This window comes from Acinonyx jubatus, chromosome B1 (genome assembly GCF_027475565.1).
Source record: "Acinonyx jubatus isolate Ajub_Pintada_27869175 chromosome B1, VMU_Ajub_asm_v1.0, whole genome shotgun sequence".
NCBI classification, from domain to species: Eukaryota; Metazoa; Chordata; class Mammalia; order Carnivora; family Felidae; genus Acinonyx; species Acinonyx jubatus.
In genome coordinates, this window is record NC_069382.1 from 201,344,438 (window position 1) to 201,366,846 (window position 22,409).

The 22,409-nt window shown below is 57.1% G+C and overlaps 1 protein-coding gene across 4 annotated transcripts in view; it reads left to right on the forward strand.

The window, feature by feature from the left end:
* GAK (cyclin G associated kinase) overlaps positions 1 to 22,409 on the forward strand; it is a 53,789-nt gene that overhangs the window by 2,682 nt on the left and 28,698 nt on the right. For 2 of the 4 annotated variants that reach the window (XM_027062104.2, XM_027062301.2), the window contains 8 exons: positions 6,408 to 6,469; positions 7,100 to 7,159; positions 8,068 to 8,182; positions 11,666 to 11,808; positions 15,891 to 16,016; positions 19,247 to 19,336; positions 20,699 to 20,834; positions 21,150 to 21,262. In XM_027062104.2, the coding sequence (XP_026917905.1) occupies positions 6,408 to 6,469; positions 7,100 to 7,159; positions 8,068 to 8,182; positions 11,666 to 11,808; positions 15,891 to 16,016; positions 19,247 to 19,336; positions 20,699 to 20,834; positions 21,150 to 21,262 (845 nt within the window). The other 2 variants (XM_027062439.2, XM_027062237.2) reach the window with 2 other exon arrangements.

The window sequence follows — 22,409 nt, forward strand, 5'->3', positions numbered from 1 at the left end:
CTCTTGATTTTGACTGTAGGGGCCATGGGATCGAGCCCTGTGTTGGGCTCTGTGCTGAGCGAGGAGCCTGCTTGAGATTGTCTCCCTCCCCTCTCTCCCTCCCTCCCTCCCTCTCTCCCTCCCTCCCTCCCTCTCTCCCTTTCCCCCCTCCCTCCCTCCCTCTCCCCCCTCCCTCCCTCTCCCCCCTCCCTCCCTCTCTCCCTCCCTCCCTCTCTCCCCCTCCCTCTCTCTCTCTCCCCCTCCCCCCTGCCCCCCTCTTCCCCCTCTCTCCCGCCCTCTCTCTCCCTCTCTCTCCCCTGCTCACATACCCTCTTTTTGCTTTCTCTCTTTCTGTCTCTAAAAATTAAAAATTGAATTTAAAAAAGAGAGGTAACAGAGGTGATGGCTACAGCCAAGACAAGGGTTTTGTCATGCAAGGTGAGCCCACCTCTCCCGTGACTGCTTCGCTCTGGCTGCACTGCTAGTGAGGTACACGAGGTGGTGTGTGGGCTTCTCTTCTGAAGATGAAACCAGGCCACAGAGCCGCCCCGCCATTTATGCGTAACTAGTCACATGTGTTTGGTTGGATGTTACGTGAAATTTCAGTCAGCATCTGTTTGCTGGAACGCTGTGTGCCACGCGTGGTATCAGTGGTCTTTGAGAAACCTAACGTGGGTCCCTTGTGTTCTCTGGGGTCGGTGCTGGCTTGAGAAGCCGTGACGGCACAGTGCGCGCTCACCGTGAGCCCTCCACTCCTCTGCCTCCTTGTCTGCAGCCGGTGTGGGGACCGGCAGGGCACAGGGACGGTCATGGGGCTGTGTGACAGGACTCTTGGTTGGGGGTGTCAGGAACCACTGAGGTTGGTGTGATGGAGGGAGAGGAGCGCTTGTTGGGTCAGGACACGCTCTACAGGCGTCCACGGCAGAAGACATTTTCCTTGACCTTAAAAGACGATCAGTGGTCACAGCACATTCATTTATTGCTCGTCGCTCTTTTCACATAGGAAGCGTGCCTGATCCCCGAGCCCTGCGGCTTGGTGGCCTTCTTCCAGGTCATCTTCTCCATCGCCCGCCACGGCTACTCTCACCCGGGGAGGGGTGCTGAGTGGCCCTCTCTCCAGACACCTGAGAGCACAGAGGGGCCAGGTCTTTGCCGTGAGAGCTTGGGCACTGATGCTAGTATTCAGGGTGGTGTCGTCCGATTTTGCGTCTGATCAGTCGCCCTCTCCCAGCTGCCCTTACCGCACCCTCTTCACCTGCGACTTGGCGACTTTGTCATCAGCCCCTTAGCCATGGTGACGAACACCTAGTGTGAAATGATAATAACCAGCGTAACACTGTTTACGGGGCTCTATTTGGTGGACACCGTGCCTGGTGCTTCACATGGACTGCGAGCCTGACAGTGGCTGAGCTAAGGCCGGAGTAGCTTCCCAGAGCCTCTGGCCAGTGAGTGGTAGACTTGGGCCTGGGAGCCCCTGGGAGGCTGGCCTCCTCGGCATCTGCTCGAGTGTGTCTGGTCACCTGCATGTTGGCCCAGGTCAGCCTGTGGGGTGCATCCTGAAGGGAGAGAGGCATGGAGGACGTCAAGGTCAAGGAAGCAAGGGCAGTGCACCTGTCTGAGGCAGATGGAAGTGGGCGGTGCTGTGGAGCCAGGGTGGGAGCCGAGTGCCAAGGCCGTTTGCTCCGTGCCTCGGGCGACTGCAGCAGCAGGCGTGTGTAACTTCTCCAGTTTCTTTCTGTTGGGGTGCAGGTGGCTGGAGTGGGACATCATGGGGGCGGTCCCCGTGGGGGGGTTACCTTGGGGGGAAGTCATGGTGGAGGGGTCACGGTGGGAGGGGCTGTTGTGGGAGGAGGTCACCCTCCCCGGAGGTCACCGGGGAAGGGGAGGTTGCCTTGGGAAAGGCTGCTGTCTGTCTCTCCATGGCTCGGCCTCTTCCTCTCTGTGGACTCCCGCCGTCTGCACGGTCATTTCTGCATAGTCACGTACCCCGAAGATGTGTGGTGCCGATGTGAGGATGTGACGTGGGTAACAGGATTCTGTTCCTTTTGTGAAAGTGTTTCTTAGAAACAGTGCTGACAAAACGTGGTGAATCTCCTGGATTGTTCCTCGTGCCGTCGTATCTTTTCCTGGTGCTCACGGTCTTCCCCGCCAGTTCGCCACCTTACATGGAGGCCTGCCAGACCCCAGTGTCCCCACACCACCCTCATGGTGATGGGCAAACACCGTGTGGGCTTGTGTGGATTCGCCTTTCTCTGATTTACGAGTTGGTGCGTTTTTCGGTGCTTATTAGCTTACTCGGGTTCCTCTTCTGGAATGACGCATCGATGTCCTATGCCTATGTTTCTTTTAACTAACGACTTAAATTATTGGCATACAGAAAAATCTACAGAATGGAACTGCTTTGGTGAAGGCTTACACCCGTGTAGCCAACCACCTGAAGAGGTAGAGAACAGCTGAGTGACCCCAGGAAGCCTCTCATGGCCCCCAGCCCCCTTCCCCGCCTCCAGCCAGCCACTGGCTCCAAGTCCCCTCTCTGCCAGAGTGTCATGCACATGGCGTCACACCTTGAGTGCCCCCTCTGGGCCAGCTGTGTGGTTCTGAGGTTTGTTGACTCGCCTGCAGTGTGTTTTCTCAGGTAAAGTGCCCAGGAGGGGGATCTTTGGGTATGGGTTGGATGTAGGATAAACTTTACGTGCACACGGCTAACGCTTTCCAGCAGGGCTGCACCGATTTGCACTCTGGCCGGCAGGCCCCGGGTTCCCGTCTCCACACCCTCGCCAGTGTTCTTTAACGTCATTTCAGTTCTTTCTGTCTGTTCTCGATGTGCGCGCTGGTGCCCGTCCTCGGGTGTGCGCGGGCTGGTGCATGTCCTCAGATGTGCGTGCCCGTCCTTGGGTGTGCTCGCGCTGGTGCGTGTCCTTGGGTGTGCATGCCCGTCCTCGGCTGTGCGCGTGCTGGTGCGTGTCCTCGGGTGTGCGTGCCCGTCCTCGGCTGTGTGCGCGCTGGTGCCCGTCCTCGGGTGTGTGCACGCTGGTGCTTATCCTCGGATGTGCGTGCCCGTCATCAGGTGCGCGCGCTGGTGCCCGTCCTCAGCGCGCTGGTGCGTGTCCTCGGGTGTGCGTGCCCGTCCTCGGGTGTGTGCGCGCTGGTGCGTGTCCTCGGGTGTGCGTGCCCGTCCTCAGCTCTGTGCGCACTGGTGTGTGTCCACAGGTGTGTGCACTGGTGTCTACTTGGCACGGGATTTACATTTATCTGATGATAGTGTGAACACTTTTCTCCTGCTTGTTAACCAGTCACATATCTGTGTGTACGTGCGTGTGTGTGTGTGTGTGTGTGTGTGTGTGTGTGTGTGTGTGAAATGCCTAAGTCTTGTCCATTTCCCATCAGGCAGGAGTTGTGGGAGCTTTTTATTCCAGATGCAAGTCGTGCATTTTATATAACAGACACGCGTGCACGCATGTGGGGAGGAGGAGGGAAGCCATGGATGGGTTCGCTGCCATCCCTGGCCAGCCTGCCTTCGAGGGACAAGGGTCTGGCCCCGACAGTTGAGGTACCTGTGCCTGTCTCCCAATTCCAGAACATACTCAGAATGAATGCAGACAGCAGCGTCTTAGCAATGCCTGCCCTTTCATTTCTCGAGATGTTTTATTCAGCAGTAATATTTTTATGAAAACTTTCAATTTTGAGAAAAGTGTGGGTTTATTTATTTGTAGTTTTAGGAAATGGCACCAGCATATTTTGCCCATTTCCCTCAGTGGTAACAATTTGAAAAACTAGTCAGTGTCTCGACCAGCGTCTTGACATCAGTAGAGTCAAAAACACAGAAGTTTCCATCCCCTTAAAACCTATGTTCTTAACGCTGGGAACCACTAATCAGGTCTCTGTCTCTACAGTTTTGACATTGTGTGTGTATCCTTTTGGAATTGGCCCTTTTCGCTATTAGTGTCTGGAGATCCACCCGGGTGGTTGTGTCCATGATCTCATTTTTATTGGTGAAGCGTATTCGTGTTGTGGGTGGCTCTGTCTCTTTAACCGTTCCCCCACTGAAGGACGTCTGGGTTGTTTCCAGAAGTGTTTTGGCTGTTAGAAATAAAGATGCTGTAGGGGCGCCTGGGTGGCGCAGTCGGTTAAGCGTCCGACTTCAGCCAGGTCACGATCTCGCGGTCCGTGAGTTCGAGCCCTGCGTCAGGCTCTGGACTGATGGCTCAGAGCCTGGAGCCTGTTTCCGATTCTGTGTCTCCCTCTCTCTCTGCCCCTCCCCCGTTCATGCTCTGTCTCTCTCTGTCCCAAAAATAAATAAACGTTGAAAAAAAATTAAAATAAAAAGAAATAAAGATGCTGTAAACACTCGTGTTCAGGTTCTTATTTTTCTGGAGTGAGCAGCTAAGAGTGCAGATGACTGACTTGTGCGGTAGCTGCAGACCTTGTTGTCTAGACCTGCCAGCCTGTTTCCAGAGCGGCTGTGTCCTCTTACACTTCTGACCAGCAGCAGACGAGTGTGGTAGTCTGCTCAGGCCGCCATGGCACAGTAGCACAGTTTCAAGGCATAAACGACAAGAATTTATGTTTTCAGTTCCGGAGGCTCCTGTCCCAGATCATGGCACTGGCAGCGTTGGTTTCCCGGGCAGCCTGTCCCCTTGGCCGGCAGACGGCACCTTGTCTGTGCACGTGGGTGGAGAGAGACCCCAGTCCTGCTGGGTCAGGGCCCCACTATGATGACCTCATTTCTTTAATTGCCTCCCTGAACGCCCTGTCTGCTGATCCAGTGACACTGGGAGCTAGGGCTCAACGTGTGGAGTCTGTGGCCACAAAGAGTCACCCAGTGTCTCCGTGGCCTTGCCAATGTTTTGTGCTGTGTTCTGATTTGATCATTCGAGCAGGTGTGTACTGATACCTTATTGTGCCTTCAGGTGCACCTTCCTGGAGGATGACCATGCACCTGCATGGGCGGAATGTGTCTGTGTGTCTTTTGCTTATTTTATTTTATTATTTAAAAATTTTAAAAAAAATTTTTAAATTTACATCCAAGTTAGTTAGCGTGTAGTGCGACATTGATTTCAGGAGTAGATTCCAGTGATTCATCTCCTACATATAACACCCAGTGCTCATCCCAGCAAGTGCCCTCCTTAATGCCCATCCCCCATTTAGCCCATCCCCCCACCCACAACCCCTCTAGCAAGTCTCAGTTTGTTCTCCATATTTATGAGTCTCTTCTGTTTTGTTCCCCTCCGTGTTTTTATGTGATTTTTGCTTCCCTTCCCTTATGTTCATCTGTTTTGTCTCTTAAAGTCCTCGTATGAGTGACGTCACTATTTGTGTCCTTCTTTGACTAGTTTCACTTAGCACGATACCCTCCCGTTCCATCCACGTAGTTGGAAATGGCAAGATTTCATTCTTTTTGATTGCCTAGTAATACTCCATTGTATATATATATACCACATCTTCTTTATCCGTTCATCCATCGATGGACACTTGGGCTCTTTCTATACTTTGGCTATTGTCGGTAGTGCTGCTATAAACCTTGGGGTGCATGTGTCCTTTCGGAACAGCATCCCTGTATCCCTTGGATAAATACCTTGTAGTGCAGTTGCTGCATCGTAGGGTGTCTGCTCACAGCTCTTAGTGTCATGATGTAATTTTCCACTGTGGGGAGCTAGAAGAAGCTAAGCAAATGAAACCTAAAAACAAGAGAACTACAGGGATTTTCAAATGTTTAATCAACTCTTACTTAGTCGCAGTGTGTTATCTTCATATATCGTTGGGTTTGATATGCTGAAATTTTACTTTACCCAGAATTAAAAATTTGTTGGGACATCTGGGTGGCTCAGTTGGTTAAGCCTCTGACTTTAGCTCAGGTCACGATCTCCTGGTTTGTGAGTTCGAGCCCCATGTCGGGCTCTGCGCTGTCAGCACAGAGCCCACTTTGGATTCTCTGTCCCCTTCTCTGCCCCTTCCTGCTCGTTTACCCCCCACCCCCCAAATAAATAAACATTTAAAAAAAGGACTTTTTGTGTTCATGTGATATTGGATGTGCTTTAAAGTCGTTTTGGGGCATTAAGGCAGTGCTGGCCTTCTGTTCTGGAGGTAGTTGCTCCTGTGTTAATTTTTCCTTTCTTGCTCTCACTCTCTCGGTGACCAGTTTATCTAGAATTTATCAGTTTCATTTTCTTGTTTTCAGAGAATGTTGGCTTTCAGAAGCTTTGGTGTTGTTGATTTTCTCCATTCTTTCCCCCACTGATCTCTGTTCCTGTGTTGATTTCCTTCCTGTCCCCAAAGCGGGATATTTAAAAGACAGCATCATATAAATGAGGCAGCAAATTGCTGGCCACAAGCCCGGTTTGTATTTCACCTAGTGAACGTATTTTTGAAGCTTAATGTCAAGGGAAGTCAGAGCACTGAACTGACCTGTACGTCTTTCTAATTTTCAGGAGGGTTTGCGTTTGTGTATGAGGCTCAAGACCTGGGAAGTGGCAGAGAGTACGCCTTGAAGGTAACGAGGGCGGCATTTGTGTGGGGTTTGGGCCATTTTAAGTAGATCTCTAAGTTTCCGGAGATTCGTCCCTAGTATTTAGTTTGCTTTTTTTTTTAAATAGTCTGTCCTGTTATTTCCCTCTGAGGGTGAGGCCATCAGCAGCTGCAGAACACTTTAAGCTGTGGCTTCCGACTTTGTGGTGAGGGGCAACCTCAGCGCCGACTGCCAGAAGGAGGGTTCCACAGATAGCAAGGGGTTGAAAGTCACTGCTGTGAACTCTGTGTCCACAGCTTGGGGGGCGGGGGCCTCCTGGGGCCGTGCAGGTGCCGGTGCCAGGGCTACTGCTGAGGGGCTGCCTGACTTTGGAGGTTCGGAACAGAGGCCCGCTTCTCTGCCGGCATCTTCTCCCATTTTCCTTGATTTTCTAACTTTGCTATAGCCTCTTTGGAGAAAGCCTCCTATTTTTCATTTTTCTTGTGTCCTTGGGTCATAAAAGACCATTTTCAAGGGTCTTAACCTTCTGTCAAATTTTTACACAGGCCAGATGTTAAAATACAGGTAAGCAGGTTAAGCTTTTAGATGCGTTCTCCTGGGTGTAGAATAGAAAGATAAACACTCCTTAATCTTTGTGTTTATTTCCCGATGCAGAGGTTATTGTCTAACGAAGAGGAAAAGAACAGAGCCATCATTCAGGAAGTTTGTTTCATGGTATCCTTTTCCCGGGACGAGAGCACGTGCGGTCACGTGGGGAGGCCTGCGTCGAGTTGTGGCCGCCCGCCGCCGCCGGGCCGCTCTCTTGCTCTTTCGGACACGCTAAAATTGGCCTTCCGCCTTCACTGGACCTGCCTGTAGAGTATTGGTAGGAGAAGGGTTCCTTCCTCCTCCTTCGCTCCCAGGGTAACAGTTAGAGGTGCAGTAGCTTTGCGGCCCGGGAGGTCTCCGTGCTCACGCAGGATTGGTTTCCTGCTCTCCGCCCTTCCGTCTTCCCCTTAGTGAGCGTGGCGTGCCCCGCTGCTCCGGCTCTTGCCAGGACCCTTGCTGGGCCTGGTTCTAGTGGGCCTCCGTGTCCCTCCTGGTCAGCAGCCCCTCTTTCCCTCACCCTGCCCCCGGCAGTCAGGCTGTCAGGTTTCGGTGCACGGCTCGTGGGTCTGTGGCGCTTCTCTTGTGGGCTCTCAGCTCTGGCCCATGTTCTCCCTCAGCTGGGCTCTTGCCCTCTGCTGTCAGAATGTGTTCTCTTTTCTCTCTCGAAGCTCTGTGTACCGTGAGCCTGCGGGCTCTCGCCTTGCAGAGGTTTGGCGGGCTCATTCACACCCGTGGCCTCCCGCACCCGCACGTGCCCTCTGTCTGCTGTCCTGCCTGGCCCGTGGTCAGGTGCGTGTGGCCAGCGTGGTGGCGGTTTTCACCCCCACCTTCCCTCTCCGTTCCCCCCTCCCTGCCGCCTGCCTTTCTCGCCAACCCCCCCCCCCCCCCCAACTGCCCTCCGTCTTTCTGCTCCGATGTGCTGGGACTGTAAGGTAATTTCATTCCACACTTTGACTTTAGTGTCTTAATGTCACATGTATATTTGTTTTTAAATGTGCAGACTTACGCATTCTCCTTTAACAAGACACCTGCAGAAAAAACTTTCTGGCCACCCCAATATTGTCCAGTTTTGTTCTGCAGCATCCATAGGGAAGGAGGAGTCGGACACGGGGCAGGCCGAGTTCCTGCTGCTCACCGAGCTCTGCAAAGGTAACGTTTCCTTGGAGTCTGGACCACAGTATTGTCACATGGTTGAGCGGTCAGGTGTAACGGACAGGGTGGGGTTGCGGCCGTGGCCTTTGAGGGCACGTGACCTGCTAGGTCAAGCACTCCCTGTGTTCTTAGACTCCTGAGTTCCGTCACAGGAGTAGGAGGGACCCAGGCGCCTTCCAGAGAGCTGTAGGGGCAGAGTGGCCGTGTGAGTGTGTGCGGATGGTGCCAAGGGAGCGCGGGCGAGGGGCGTGCCTGATCCCCCAGGCAGGGCGCAGTCTCTCTGCCCCGGGGAGGGTCAGGGCTCACGCCCTTGTGGAGCGTCTGCTCTGTGGGTGAGGCGGCAGTGAGCCCGGCGAGTGCCTGCCCGCTGAAGCTCACGGTCTTGATGTGCGACGCCAGACAGCACAAGTTGTCCGAGAAGAGTGGAGGCGGGACTTGTGGGGCCGGGTGGGTGCGGACGCCTGGCCAGGACTGTCTGGAGCCAGAGGCGGGAGCCATCGGCTGTCGTAAGCAGGGTGCGCTTGCCTGTTAGTCACCGCTAGTGCATGCTGGGAGACAAGAGGCCTCAGCCCCGTGGCCACAGGCCAAGGGGAGCAAGCGGCCCAGCCGAGCGCCATGCCCACGAGAGGAGCGCCGAGAGGAGCACTCACAGAAGGGAACGGCGGGGGCGGTGAGCATAGGCGCGGGGAGGAGTGGAGATGCAAGAGGAGAAGGTGGGCGCTGTAGCTGGCGTGAGGGCAGAGGCGTTGAGCACGGTGTGCACGGCCAGCAGTGGCCAGGAGCCAGGGTGAGGAACCATCCGGGGGCAGGACGTCCCTGTTCAAGCGTAGGGGAGTGAGGTTTTCCTAAAAATGGGGGTTTGCGACACGTACTTCTCTTTTCTGAGAAAAGCTTCCTGCATCGGGCATCTTCTCGCGCCCAAACACCTACTTGTTCTCTCCTGAAGGCTCGCAGGGCCTCCTGGGTCCGTCCCGCAGCGTCTCCAACCAGCACCCCCTTTGTGATGCATACCGTTTCTTGACCACAGATGTTGGTGCACGGAGCTGCTGCGAGCTCGGCGATCCTGTGCTCGGGGTTGTGGAGTAGGGGGTGCCACGTGGAACCCCGAGTCAGCACGCGTGAGGCTGCATGCAGCTTCCCTCTGCCCCGGGGGCCCCGCTGCTGATGCTGGCCGTGCCTCGTCCTGCGTTCCACAGCTGGCACGTCTGGTTCGCTTACCGAGTCCTCTGTTCATCTTCAGGGCGCTCAGTGCTTCTGGGTCACTTTCATTCTGGGTTTTAGAAGGCTGTGGGTTCACCAGCGCCAGGGTCCCTCCCATGAGAGGCAGCAGGTGTGGGGCCTGGTGGTGGCAGCGTGGTTCCAAGATGGGGCAAACCCACAGAGTGCAGCCCTCGGTGTGGTGCTGCATGGGCTGCCAGCCTGGGAGCAGTGTGAGAGGCTGGGGGTGCTTGCAGGGTGGGGGCGGAGGGCGGAGGGGATCTCAGGGAGGGGTGTGGGTGCCAGCCCCACTGAAGGAGGGCCTGGATGTGTGCTCACCGAGCCCCCACCCATCGCTGGTCCTCGCTCCCCACGCTCGTCCTCCACTGTGTCCTCTCCAGCTGTCCTGCCACATTGGGGATTGTTACTTTTAAAAAGTTTCCTTTAAATTCTCGCTGGACCCAGAGGCCAGTGAACTGTGAACTGATGTTGTGACACCCTCCCCCCCCCCCCCCCCCCCGTCCCCACCGCCACAGGCTGGCTCATTCCCATAACTCCAGGCGGCTTGGTGGTCAACGTGTCACCCTTGCTTTGGACCCTCTGCGATGCCTCGTGGGGCCCGTGCCCTGCCTGCCCTGTCTGCATCACAGGGAGGGCACCCCATCCCTCCTCAGGGTGCGGGTGCAAGGCTGGGAGGCAGGTGTGGCGGGGGGAGAGGGGAATGCTGGGGTGGTCTGGTAGAGTGAGGGCCAGGCGGGCTGGTGTGCAGGTCTGGAAAGAGGGCAGATCCTTGCAGAGCCACAGCAGAGGTGGCCCTGGCGGGGCAGGGTCAGACGTGTGTGGGGAATCGTGGCTGGATCACCAGAGTGGAGGCTCCACGGCAGATGGGTCAGTGGGCAAGAACGTGCGGGTCCTGAGCCGTGATTCCCTGTTCTGAAAGTTGCAAAGGTGATGCAGTTATGAAAAGAATCCAAACCCCTTGGGAGTGTACGAAGTCCACACTTCTCCCCAGGCGCTATGCCTGTTCAGAGCAGTTAGAATCTAGTTCGTGTTGAGAATCGTGTCTGTTGGCACTACTGTATGCAGGCACGGGGGTTCAGTGACTCAAGCAGATAAAGCAAATAGACCCTAACCAAAGTCCTCAGTGATGGTTGGGTAGTCCCGTGCGAAACTGAGGAAAGAGGCCAGGGAAAGGGTGTGATGGCGCAGACCGGGAGCTGAAGGAGGTGAGACAGGAAAACTGTCCCAGCTGAGGGTGCAGCATGTGCGAAGGTCCTGGGGCAGGACAGAAAGGAGGCATGTGGCTGGAGGGGAGTCTGTGTGGGGATGTCACAAGAGATAAGGCCTGTAGGGGTGGTAACCACCTTGCTTCTGCTTCAACAGTGTGCCGGCAAACTGAAGGAGCTACAAGGCTGAGAGACAGCCTGGGGCCTGGAGCAGGGAGGGAGCAGTGCAGTGCCCAGGAGAGGGTGGGCTTCCGGAAGAGGCTCCAGGGAGGGGGCCACAGGTGGGAATGGGGTTGGAGGGGCAGGGTACAAGGCATGTGGTGTGTGGGCAGCTTGTGGAGGCAGGCGCCAGAGGCATGAACGTGGGTGCTCCGTGCGGGACGGGGAGGAGATGGCCTGTGCTCACGGAGAAAGCTCTCACCCCGCATGCGACGGAGCCGGCTGGCCCCGCACCGGAGTTTCCCGGCTTCACTCTGCTGGGTCCAAGGACTGCAGGTGTCTGGGCTACAGAGACGGGGAGGAACGGCCCAGGGAGGGCTCTGTCCTGGACTGGGGTGCAGCTCAGTACTTCGTGCCTGCCTGTGGCCTCCTTCTCCCCCCCGCCCCCCCATCCACACGCAGTCTGTGCGTTTATTGGGACGTGGTGCTCACAGACAGGTGACCTGTTGCCTGAGGAAGCGGGGTGGCCGCTTCGCTAGATGTGGTTGAGAGAGCTCCGTGTACACGTTTGGGACCGTTCCTCTTGTAGCTGCCGCTCAGCGCCTGGCTGCGCGGGTACGTGGTCCGTGGTGAATTTGGGGGCTGCCTTGTACCGCGCGCACCGCTGGCCGTTGTTCCACGTGGCCGCGGCCGGCGGTGTTCCCACGGAGCCTCTGTAAGTTCGTTGCATCCCGGTGGCGGTCCCTGAACCTCACGTCCCTCCGCGGGGTTTCCCGGGTGTCCGGGCCCGAGCGGCGGATGCTCTCCCGCGAGTGCTGCGGTGGGCTCCGGGGGGCTGCCCGGGGTGGGTATAGCGTTTCTGGTTCCATGGTGATGTGAATTTAATTGTCTCTTTTAGGGCAGCTGGTGGAATTTTTAAAGAAAATTGAATCTAGAGGTCCGCTCTCGTGCGATACTGTTCTGAAGATATTCTATCAGACGTGCAGAGCCGTGCAGCACATGCACAGACAAAAGCCGCCCATCATCCACAGAGACCTCAAGGTACCGCCTCCGGTCCGTCTCGCGGGCCTGCCCCGCTGCCCCCGGTCAGGATGGCCACCTTGCCAGCTGTGAAGTGTGCGATGGCTTTTCCAGAGAAGAAGGAGCTTCTTAACGCCAAACTGGGTTTCTGGAAGTTTCTCCCCTGAAGCGGCGCCGAGCCCTCTCTCTGTGTCATTTGGCTTTGTGGCCTCCTGCGGCCTGGTCCTGTGGCTTCAGGCCACCTGCTTGGCCATCACACCCCCTGCCGGCCCTTCGGCCGGCCCGGGGATGCTCTCGGCTGAGGCTCCCTTCCGTCCGCCCCCAGGAGCCAGGAGGAGGCTGCCGCCCCTCGGGGTCGTCCGTGCCCTTGCCCTGTGGTCATCCGTCCCCAGGCGTGACACCACAGGGCTCGCTGTCCCGCGGCAACCAGTGCCGCCGAGGGACCACAAGGAGTGCGGACGCGCCTTGGCCGGGCACCGTGGGGCTGCCGTACTCGCAGCCGCCCGCCTGCTGGGGACGAGGGGCACCGCGGTCCCGATTCTCCCTTTTCCTGGTGATTCGTGAGATAGACGGTTTTTGCTGTGTTTGCAGTCAGTGCCTTATTCTTCAGTTAACTTGCTTTTTGCTTTTTTTCCTGTTTTCTTGTCCATCAGGTTGTTGGTTAGCAGGAGCTCCTCCCTCTGTTCTTACGGCGGCCTTTTTCATGTTGTCTGTGCTGCGAATGCCTTCTCCTGCTTAATGGCCTAGTTTCTATTTCCCCTGTTGTGTCTTTGGGAAACTCAAGACTTTGTGAGATTTGCCTGACGTCCACGAAGCTCACACCCTGACTCCGACCGCTTCTTGGGGGAGTGGTGGCCCCCGCTGTGTCCTACTTGCTGGCACAGGTTGTTTTTGCCGGAGAACGTTACAGTCCCTTAGCGTTCTCTCTTGTCTGGTCTGTGGCCAGCTTTCAGGTATGAGGAAAGCGTGCCTCCGACCCGGCTGGTCTGGGACAGCGCCCTCTCCTCCTCAGGGCCATGTGCCCACGGAGGCCCTGGCGCCCTGTCTGTGCAGTGATGTCTCTGTTTAGATTTGACCTTGGGTGAGCCTGACCTTTTCCTTTTGTCCCTCAGCCCGAGTGGTCGGCACGTGCGCCCCCGTTACAGAAGGTCTGTGAGGTGGGGGCCACCGCCCTGGACCCTGCTCACGGGGCTGCAGGGGTGTGTCTGGAGGGGCCTGGGCCGCGGCTGCCCTGCACACCAGCCGGCCCTTCCCTGCTGTCTGCATGGGCCTTCCTCAGCTGACTGGGGGCTGGTGGATTGTTTCGGGGCGTCAAGACCCATGCTTTGTGTGTTAATGCGGGTGCTTGTGTGTCCGTAGTTTTTTTAAGGGAAGGGATATCTAGAAGGGTAGAATCAGTAAAGGATCAGCGCTTGTGAGCTTAGCCCGGGTTGGACGTCCCTTGTCTTCTCAGCGCCCTCTGTTCGCCCAGTGCTGGGACCCCCTGCAGGTGTCCCTGTGGCTGGTGTGTGGACCTCACCGTGTGGCGCCCTGCGGAGGGGCAGGCGGGACACGGGGGATGGCAGAGACCATGGGGACGCGTGTCCTTCTTGTTCTGCTCCTATGCATGGCTCCTTCCAAGCCTGTGGGCTGTGGAGTGTAGCCGGTGTCAGGCTGTTTGCTCGCATTATGGTTTGCAGGTCCATCCGTCTCGTGTGGGGACGCGTGTGCTCGTGCTTGTGCACTTGGTTGATGTCCGCTTCCTAAGCTGTTCTGAACCCCGATGCCCTTGTCTGTGCTTTGGCCCGTGGACGCTTGCACCTCTGTTGGAAGTCCTCACTAGCAGCGCATGGCGGCCCCTGTGCCTGCACTTTGCTACGTGACCCAGGTCATGTGGATGTGGCTTAAGTGGTCCTAGTTGGATTTTCCTTCTGCTAACAAAGTTGAGCATCTTTTCAAGCGTGTTGTACTTTGGACGTTCTCCGTGGGGGCGCCTGTGGAAGGGTCCCTTTCACTTTGGCTCATCAGAGCCCACGCTGGTCACGCTGTAGCTCGCACCATCACCCTCTGCACAGCGTCTCCGATGGGATGCTCTGGTTTCAGTGGAGCTTCCGTGTCTTGCCGAGGCGTCTGGCCAGGCATGCTGTCCGGGGGACCTGGCGTCCACCTTTGCCCGTAGGGGCGGGTCTTCCTTGGTGCATCATGGGTGGCCCCCTGGCTCTCCCAACACCTTGCCTGGATGGCCGTCCTGTTCCCTCAGCACCGCCTTGCCACGGGCGTGGCACTCACTGGGTGTCCTGTGGGGCTGTTGGTTGGTCCTGGACCCTGTGCTCCTTTGCCTTCTTTAACAGAGCTTAACAGTAAGGCCTGACTTCTTAGGGATCATGTGGCTCTTTTTGGCTCTTGGCGTCTCCACATGACTTTTTGAATTAGGTTCCTCCCAAAAAACTTTCTGGAATTTGGTGAGTTGCCTTGACTGTTTCCCACCCCCACCCCACCTCACCCCCAGAGCGTGAGTTGACAGACTTCCTATAAAAGGCCCGACTTTAAACATTTCAGCTTTGCATACCAACCTTCCTGAACAGCGCAGGAAGCCCTACGGACAGCCAGGCACGGCCATGCCCCTAAAGCTGCTTCTGGACCCGTGTTAGGAGATGTCAGTCTTTTTTGATTCTTCCACCAACCGTTTAAATATGTAAGAGCCTTTCTTAGTTTGCGGGCTGTGTCGAGGTAGGTGGGGCTGGACCACGGCTGGGGAGCCTGCCCTAGAGTGGCTGCGCACACCCCTGCCTTTCATGTCAGGAGTGTGGTCTGATCCCTTGTCTGTTTGGATTTTAAGAATTTGTCTAAATTTTTATCGTTTTCCAGGGGTGTCTGGGTGGCTCAGTCAGTCAAGTGTCTGACTCTCGATTTCTGCCCAGGTCGTGATCCCAGGGTTGTGGGATCGAGCCCCGCGCTGGGCTGTGGGCTGATCTTGGAGCCTGCTAAGATTCTTCTCTCTCTCCCCGCCCTTCCCCTCCCTCAGCCCCCTCCCCTGCCACTCTCGTGTATACACACAGGTTCTCTCTCTAAAATAAGAAAAGAAATCTTTAAAATTAGAGTTTTCTGAATAGGAAGTGTTTTGTGTGTCTTTTGTTCAATTTTTTCCTGGGTTCTTGATGTATTTGGTAATTTTGAAGTGGTATGTTAAGTTTTTTCATTTTTTAACTGATTTATTATCTTTAAAATGTTTTTTAGTGTTTATTTATTTTTGAGAGAAACAGCATGAACAGAAGGGGCAGACAGAGAGGGAGACACAGAATCTGAAACAGGCTCCAGGCTCTGAGCTGTCAGCACAGAGCCCGACATAGGGCTCGAACTCATGAACCACGAGATCATGACCTGAGCTGAAGTCGGAGGCTCAACTGACTGAGCCACCCAGGCACCCAATTAACTGACTTATTTTTTAAATTTATTTAAATTTTTTTCTTGAGAATGTGTGCAAGTGGCAGAGAGGCAGAGAGAGGTAGGGGACGGAGGATCTGAAGTGGGCTCTGTGCCGACAAGTGGAGAGCTGATGTGGGGCTCGAACTCACAGACTATGAGATCATGCTGAGCCGAAGTCAGATGCTTAACCAACTAAACCACCCAGGCACCTCTTTTTTTTTTTTTTGTAGTTTCTTTATTTTGAGAGAGCATGCATGTGCAAGCCAGGACGGGCAGAGAGAGAGAGAGAGAGAGAGAGAGAGAGAGAGAGAGGGAGAGAGGGAGAATCCAAAGCAGGCCTCGTGCCATCAGCACAGAGCCTGACTTGTCGGGGCTCGATACCACGAACCGTGAGATCAAGACCTGAGCCAAGATGAAGAGTTGCACACTCAGCTGACTGAGCCCCCCCCGGGCGCCCCTAACTGACTTTTATAAAGGTTTTTTGTGTGTTTGTATACCTTACATGATCGATTAGAGTTGTCTTTGATTTATGGTTGGTCGTGACTTTATTTTTCTGAGTTCCCCGTTTTCAAAGGTACACGTGCTGACTTCGATCAGAGAGAGGTTAAAATGCTGTTTCTTCCCCTTTGCGGGAGGAAGGCGCCCCCAGGCCTGGGTCTCGGCACCCGAGCCCCTTACCACCCTCTGGGATTCTGCAGGTGGAGAACTTGTTGCTCAGTAACCAGGGGACCATCAAGCTGTGTGACTTTGGCAGTGCTACGACCATCTCGCATTACCCGGACTACAGCTGGAGCGCCCAGAGGCGGGCCCTGGTGGAAGAAGAGGTGAGTCGTGTGGCACGTGGTGCCCTTTGTGGTCTGCTCGGCCTGGGTCTCCGCAGTCGCTGATGCTCTGGCTGCGGCCGCACGGCCTGCCCGTCCCACATCCCGGCGTTCGCCTCCCGGGCTCGTGTGTGGGCCGGGAGACGCCGAATTTGAGGCTTACCTCACGTCTCCGTCCCTCACTTCATCCCAGACCTTCTTACGGCCTTTGTTAATTGCGGGTTTTTTTTGTATTGTGATAAAAAACACGCAACATAAAATTTACCATCTTATTTAATTCAGCCATTTTTAAGTGCACGTTCCGTCATCGGTCAGCCATCCCCACTGTCCATCCACAGAACTTTCTCACCGTCCCAAATGTGGTTATTAAAAATAAAAATAAAAAAAAATCACTGAAAACTCTCCCTCACGGGTCCCACAGGAGACCCCACAGGAGATTGGTAGGTTTGTCCTGAGCACGTGTGGGTAGCAGGCAGCACAGAGCAGGACAGAGCCCGTGCACATGTGACTGTGCAGCCTGGGGGAGGGGCCTGGGGCGCTCTTTGGTGCGCCCTCCGCTGAACACCCCCAGCCGTTCCCCTAGGGGATCGTACTTAGATAAGCAGCTCACAGAAACCACACAAGCCAAACATAGGAGACAGGAAGCCACGCAGAATGACGGGGGAGGGGAGGTGCTGCATCCGTGCTCTGCCGGGGACACCGAGGAAGCCTGCCGTGAAGGAGTCGGGGACGGGATGTGGGCCAGCGGGGCACCTCTTGTCTGGACGGAGTCCGTCCCTGGACCGGGTGTCATGGGTCAAAGCACAGGTGCTCCTGACCTGCTGGCTGTTCCTAGAACTGACTGTGCTCCATTACTGAATCGGACGCACGTCGGATCACCCCAACCCAGCGCATTCCTGCTTGTGCGTGAGAGCGTCCCTAAGGAAGTCATTCCCGGCAAAAAGAATACGTTTAACGCTCTCCTTCAGTTGTTCGGCTGGCAGAATGGAACAGCATAGCAGCGTGGGAGGGGGCCCCTCGGTCCCGTGTGGTGGGTGTTTTTGTAACCGCCTCATGGGCTCTGAGTCCTGTCTCCATCACTGGTCTCAGTGGGTCCTTGGAGGTGTGCGAACACCCACTGTGTCTCACGCATACCTGTTTTTGGGTGATGGTTGCTTGATTGCCTCCGTCTCCCGGGCAGGGGCATGGGGGCCGAGCTGCTTGCTCTGGCTTCCTATCCTGTGCCTCCTCCTGCCTCTGCTGTGTGCCCTGGTGGCATGTGTGCCCCACTACCCTGGCAGGAGCCCCCCCACACCTCCTGTGATTATTCTCTATGAGAACTCGTGGGTGCCGTCTTTTTCAGGGTTCGTGGTGTGTCCTCAAATACCCCAGATTCACTTCCCACTTGACCCTATGTTCTTTGTCGGGCTCCCATCCCTTGGGAGCCCTGCCCACTTGCTGGGGCAGGAGGGCGTTCTGGGCTGAGCAGGTGCCTGCCCTGCCGACCCTGCCGTGTGCGTGCCCGCCTTGGAGGAGAGCCGCCGGCTCGGGGTCAGGGGGAGGGGGAGGCACCGGAGACCACTCGGGGCGTGCGTGCCTGTGTGGGCACACCTCCACGCATGTCCTGTGGCAAGTCGCGCGTCTGTGCCAGTGCCTCCACTCTGGTGTGTCCGGTGGGCTTCTTGCCCCCCCACCCCACATCTGTGTGTCCCCCTCTCCCAGCGAGGGGCCCAGTAGCGTCACCACGTGCACCTGTGCTCCACTCCAGCGCACGTGCGAGAGTTCTGGTGTCACCAGAGAGCGTGAATGTCCCAGAAGGAAGTCAGGGTGGATCTGTGGCCCTCGGGTGTCCCCCTCCCCCAATCTACAGCCCAGACCAGGCGCGTGCTCTCAGATGCTGTGTTGACGAGTCCTCGCATCTGCGCTCTCTCCTTCCAAGGGGTTTAGTTACTCGTTTGATTGCATCTTACTTTTTAATGACTTGACTTGACTTTTTGAGCGGTTTCTGGTTTCCAGGAGAATTGAGCTGCAGGCGGTGCCGTGTCTCTTCTGAAGGGATAGGCCCGCGGACGCGCGTCTCCCAGCTCCCGCCCCTCATGCTGCACACGCTCTCCTGGCTTCTGTTTGCTTTTCATGCTTTGTGGGCTGTGCTGGGTCAGGAGCATGGGTCCCTCTGCACCTGGGTCTCTTTGGCCAGTGCCACGTGCTCACGGTCAGGCCGTGTCCGGTGTCCTGTTGTCTGCACGCTTACAGGAGGCAGCATGCCGAGCGGCCCGCACGTGGGTTCTCGTGTCTCCTCAGGGTGTGAGCCTGGATCGCAGCGGCCGGTCTGTGAACAAATCCGGCGTAGAATAGGGCTTTCCACGGGAGCTTGCCGGACGGGCACAGCGGTGCAGAACCCTAAGTGTGCAGCTTGGCGACTTGTCCCGCGTGGGTGTCCCTGTCGCCCCACGTCTGGGCTGCGTGGTGCCCCCGGCTTCACCTCCCTCGCGGCATGCCGGGTGCGTCCGCCCGAGGACTTACGCGCTCTGACCCCGGGCCTCACCTGCACCCCTCCCGTGGCCTCTTCAGAGGGTTGCCGTGGAGTAGCACCTTCAGGTGGAGAACAGCCCGTCACACTTGCCACGTGTTTGTGTTTCCTTGTCCGGCTGAGGTCGTGGCAGCGGAATCTGTAGCCCAGTGGCTGGTGTTCATGTGTGCCGTGTGCGGCAACGCACGCCGTGGGCTGTGGCTCTCCCCCCGGGCTGTGCTGCCAGCCTGTCCTCAGTCCCGTGTTCTGCCCTGTATACGTGGGTCTCAGGATCTTGCGTGTGAAAACCTGAACCAACCAGCTAAATTTGGTTTAGTTCTCTCTCCCGTTGGAGAAGGTTCTTTGTCCACAAGATCCCATCAAGAGGCTTCTTTCAGAATAGCACTTCCTCTCAGAGACACGAGCGACCCAGCTCACGGCTCTGGACAGACTTCCTGTGGGTGACACCTGCTTCTCCTCACACCCACACGAGCTAGGGTGCCCGCAGTGAATGCTTGGCGTGCGTGGCTGCGTCAGGAACACCAGAGGCGCTCGGGAGACGGGCAGCAGTGGGGGTGAGGAGGGAGTTGAGCAGCCTGCCGTCTGTGTGGGACGCAACGGGGTGTGAGTGAGCGTCGTTCACAGACGTCCTGCGGGGTATTTGGGGAAGTAGCACAACATCGACGCGGGATGAGTGGTGCTCACGAGTGGCCTTTCCTTTGAGACGTCTGTGTCTGTCCTTCAGATCACCAGGAACACCACACCCATGTATAGGACGCCAGAGATTGTGGACTTGTACTCGAACTTCCCCATCGGCGAAAAGCAAGACATTTGGGTGAGGCGGCACGGCTGTGTGCCCGGGCAGCTGTGCCTCTGGGCGGGGGTTCTGGCCTGCCCACTCTGCTCCCCGTCCCTCTGGCCACCCTTCTTTTTCTTCTCCTTTCCTTGTCACAAGAACCACCGTGATTGCCCTTAGTGGAGCAGAACCAAGCGTAAGGTGGGTGGAGTGTCCGCGTGCTGCACGGTCCCGGGGTGGCACCTTATGCCCGGACCTGTCTGCCGCCTGCAGGCTTGGGCCTGAGCTCCCCCTGCTCAGAGCCCCTTCAGAGAAGCCGGGGCTTCGTGCGGCCTGACCAGTCCCAGCCTTGGGTCTTTTTGCCTGTCTGGCCATGGCCAGAGTGAGGGCCGGGCCCTGACGCCTAGGCGACCCCGCTCCCTTCACCTTTCTGAAACCCTGTGGCAATTCCTGCCTGGCGTAGCGCTCCTCCTGGGGTCCACTGACCGCTTCGTCCAGCATCAGGGTGCGGAACTTGGGGAGCGCAGCTCTGAGCGGCCCGGGGCTGCGCCCGCCGGTGCAGAAGCACCCTGCCCCTTCCCTGGCCTCTCCGAGCAGGGACAGCCCCAGACCTCCCAGGCTGCCTCCAGTGCTGACCCCGCCGTGGGTGTGACGGGCTCCACCCCGTCTAAAACGTGTGAATCGGTAGGATTTGCACGCTGGAGCCTTTTCTTGGGATGGTGGCAGCCTGTGGTGTCAAACTCACCGCGCATCTCCTTTCCACCCCAGTAGGGGCTCCTCAGCACGGTCGGCTGGGGGACACTCGTACGCACACACGGCGGTTGATGGGGGGACTGACGTTGGGTGCCGAGGGCGTGGCCTCCCCTGGGCCCCGAGTGCCCTGCTCAGTCTGGGCCACGAGTGTGCCCGCATCGGAGGCCACGGGGCTAGCAGGCAGCAGCAGACCCCCAGGACCGGCAGGCCTGCTCCCTGCGTTTCTGCCCTAGTGGTCTCTCGAGCTGCCCTGCTGGGTCCCAAGTGCCTGAATGTGGGAACTTTTCCCTTTGAAAGAATCTCTTGCTGAGAAAATAAGATTGTTGTTGTTTGTTCTTCCTCTGATCTCCATAGTTTGTGCCTGATGAGGGCAGAGAGTGGGCTGGGTGTGCCTGGAACTCAGACCAGGGTGTGGCTCCAGCTCCTTGACCTTTGGCTGGATGGGCCCCGCCCCCTCCCCCACCCTCTCAGCCCCCAGTCCCTCAACCCCCTCCCCCCTCAACCCTGTCCCCACCTTAGCCCCCACCTCCTCGGCCCCCTCCCCCACCCTCTCAACCCCTCCCTCCAACCCCCTCCCCTACCTTCCCAGCCCCCTCCCCCACACCCCCTCCTGGCCCCCACCCCCACCACGCCCCCTGTCCCCTGCAGGCCCTGGGCTGCATCTTGTACCTGCTGTGCTTCAGGCAGCACCCATTTGAAGACGGAGCAAAGCTTAGAATAGTCAACGGGAAGTTCTCAATCCCTCCTGATGACACCCAGTACTCTGTGTTCCATGACCTCATCCGTAAGTCCCGCGTGCGGGGACCTGTGTCACATCCAGGGCCCCGGCTGTCCCCTGCCCCTCATGGCTGTGTGGCGGCCGCTCTGCTCAGGGCTTTCCCTAGCGCTCAGCCCCCTTGTGAATTCTCGGTGCTTTGAGTGGCCGGTTCTGGTAACTTTGTGCCGTTTTCGCTGTGGCTCTCTTGTCATGTTTCCCTCTCTCGCTTCTAAGCGAAATCAGTGCTGTAAATGAAATGAGGGGCCTCGGGTCTGTGATCTCGGGGAGGGTGGGCACTGCTGACCCCAGACCGTGACCTGAGCTCACCTGCCTCTGCCCTAGGCGCTACGCTGAAGGTCAACCCCGAGGAACGGCTGTCCATCACAGAACTGGTCAACCAGCTCCAGGAGATTGCAGCCGCCAGGAATGTGAACCCCAAGTCGCCCATCACTGAGGTAGGGGCCTTGACGGGTGTTTTCAGGACATTTCCGTGAGAGGCCGCATCTGCTCTAGGGCAAGAGACACGGCTCCCCGAGGGGGCTCACGAGTGCCATGGAGCCTCCACAGGCCGGGGTGACAGGGGAAACGTCCCACCTGATCACAGGAGCCGGGGGAGTAAACCGGGCGTGGGGCCCTGGTGCTCAGTGCTTAACCTCCTGGGCTGGTTCCCTGCATCCCAGGGGCCAGGGCGAGAGGTGGAGAGGAGCACAGGTGAGGAGGAGGCCACGGAAGGTCACAGCGGGGTGAGGGGGAGAAGGCCATGGAACGTCGGGGGGGGGGGGGCAGTGGGTTCGGTCCAGAGAGAGCCTGGGAGCAGTCTGGCGCTAAAGCAGGTCGGCCCAGAGTGCCCACGTAGCCCCGCAGAAAACGTGCTCGTCCCCAAAGGCGAGCAGGGGCCCCGGGCAGCGTGGGGAGGTGTCTGATCGGTGGGCAGGCCTGCCTGCGTGTGCACCCCTGGGGAGCTCCCCGTGGACAGACGCAGCTCCTGGTGGGTCCACTGCTGCGCGTGTCCTGATGCTAGTGCTTCTGAGACCTGTGCCCCACGCGTGCAAACCTTAAACCTCTTATGTAGGGGCCGAGTGTGCAGCGAGGCCATCCTCCCCACAGGAAGGCAGCCCGCCACACAGGGCCGCACGCAGCAGACAGAGCCCCTCGAGAGGGGGAGTAGGAATCGAGTCTGAAACCCAAGAGTGGAGGCATGCGAAGTGTTCAGCTGTGTGGTTTAATAGGATGCTGTGAAAAGGAACTTTAAAAGGAAAACGGGTATCATTCACCTGCCTTTAACAACACAGTGTCTGAGATACCGAGCAGCATTCGTTAGTTTACAGGGAGTCGTGGGAGGCATCGGGTCACAGTAGGGGATGTTCTGTTTCTTCCAGAAATTGATAAAGCAAATAGAGAATTTGCGAAGAGGAGACGTGGCCTAACAGTGGTAGTTGCCTACCACTTGGAGGCACGTGTGTTGTTTTCAGGAACTTGTAGGATGTTAATACCGATTCCCTCCGAGGTCACTAAGAAAGACAAGGTGTCATCACGCTCAGTAGAAACGATAGCACGTATACCTCATTTCCTGAGTTTAACGTGGTAAAACTCCACCTCGAT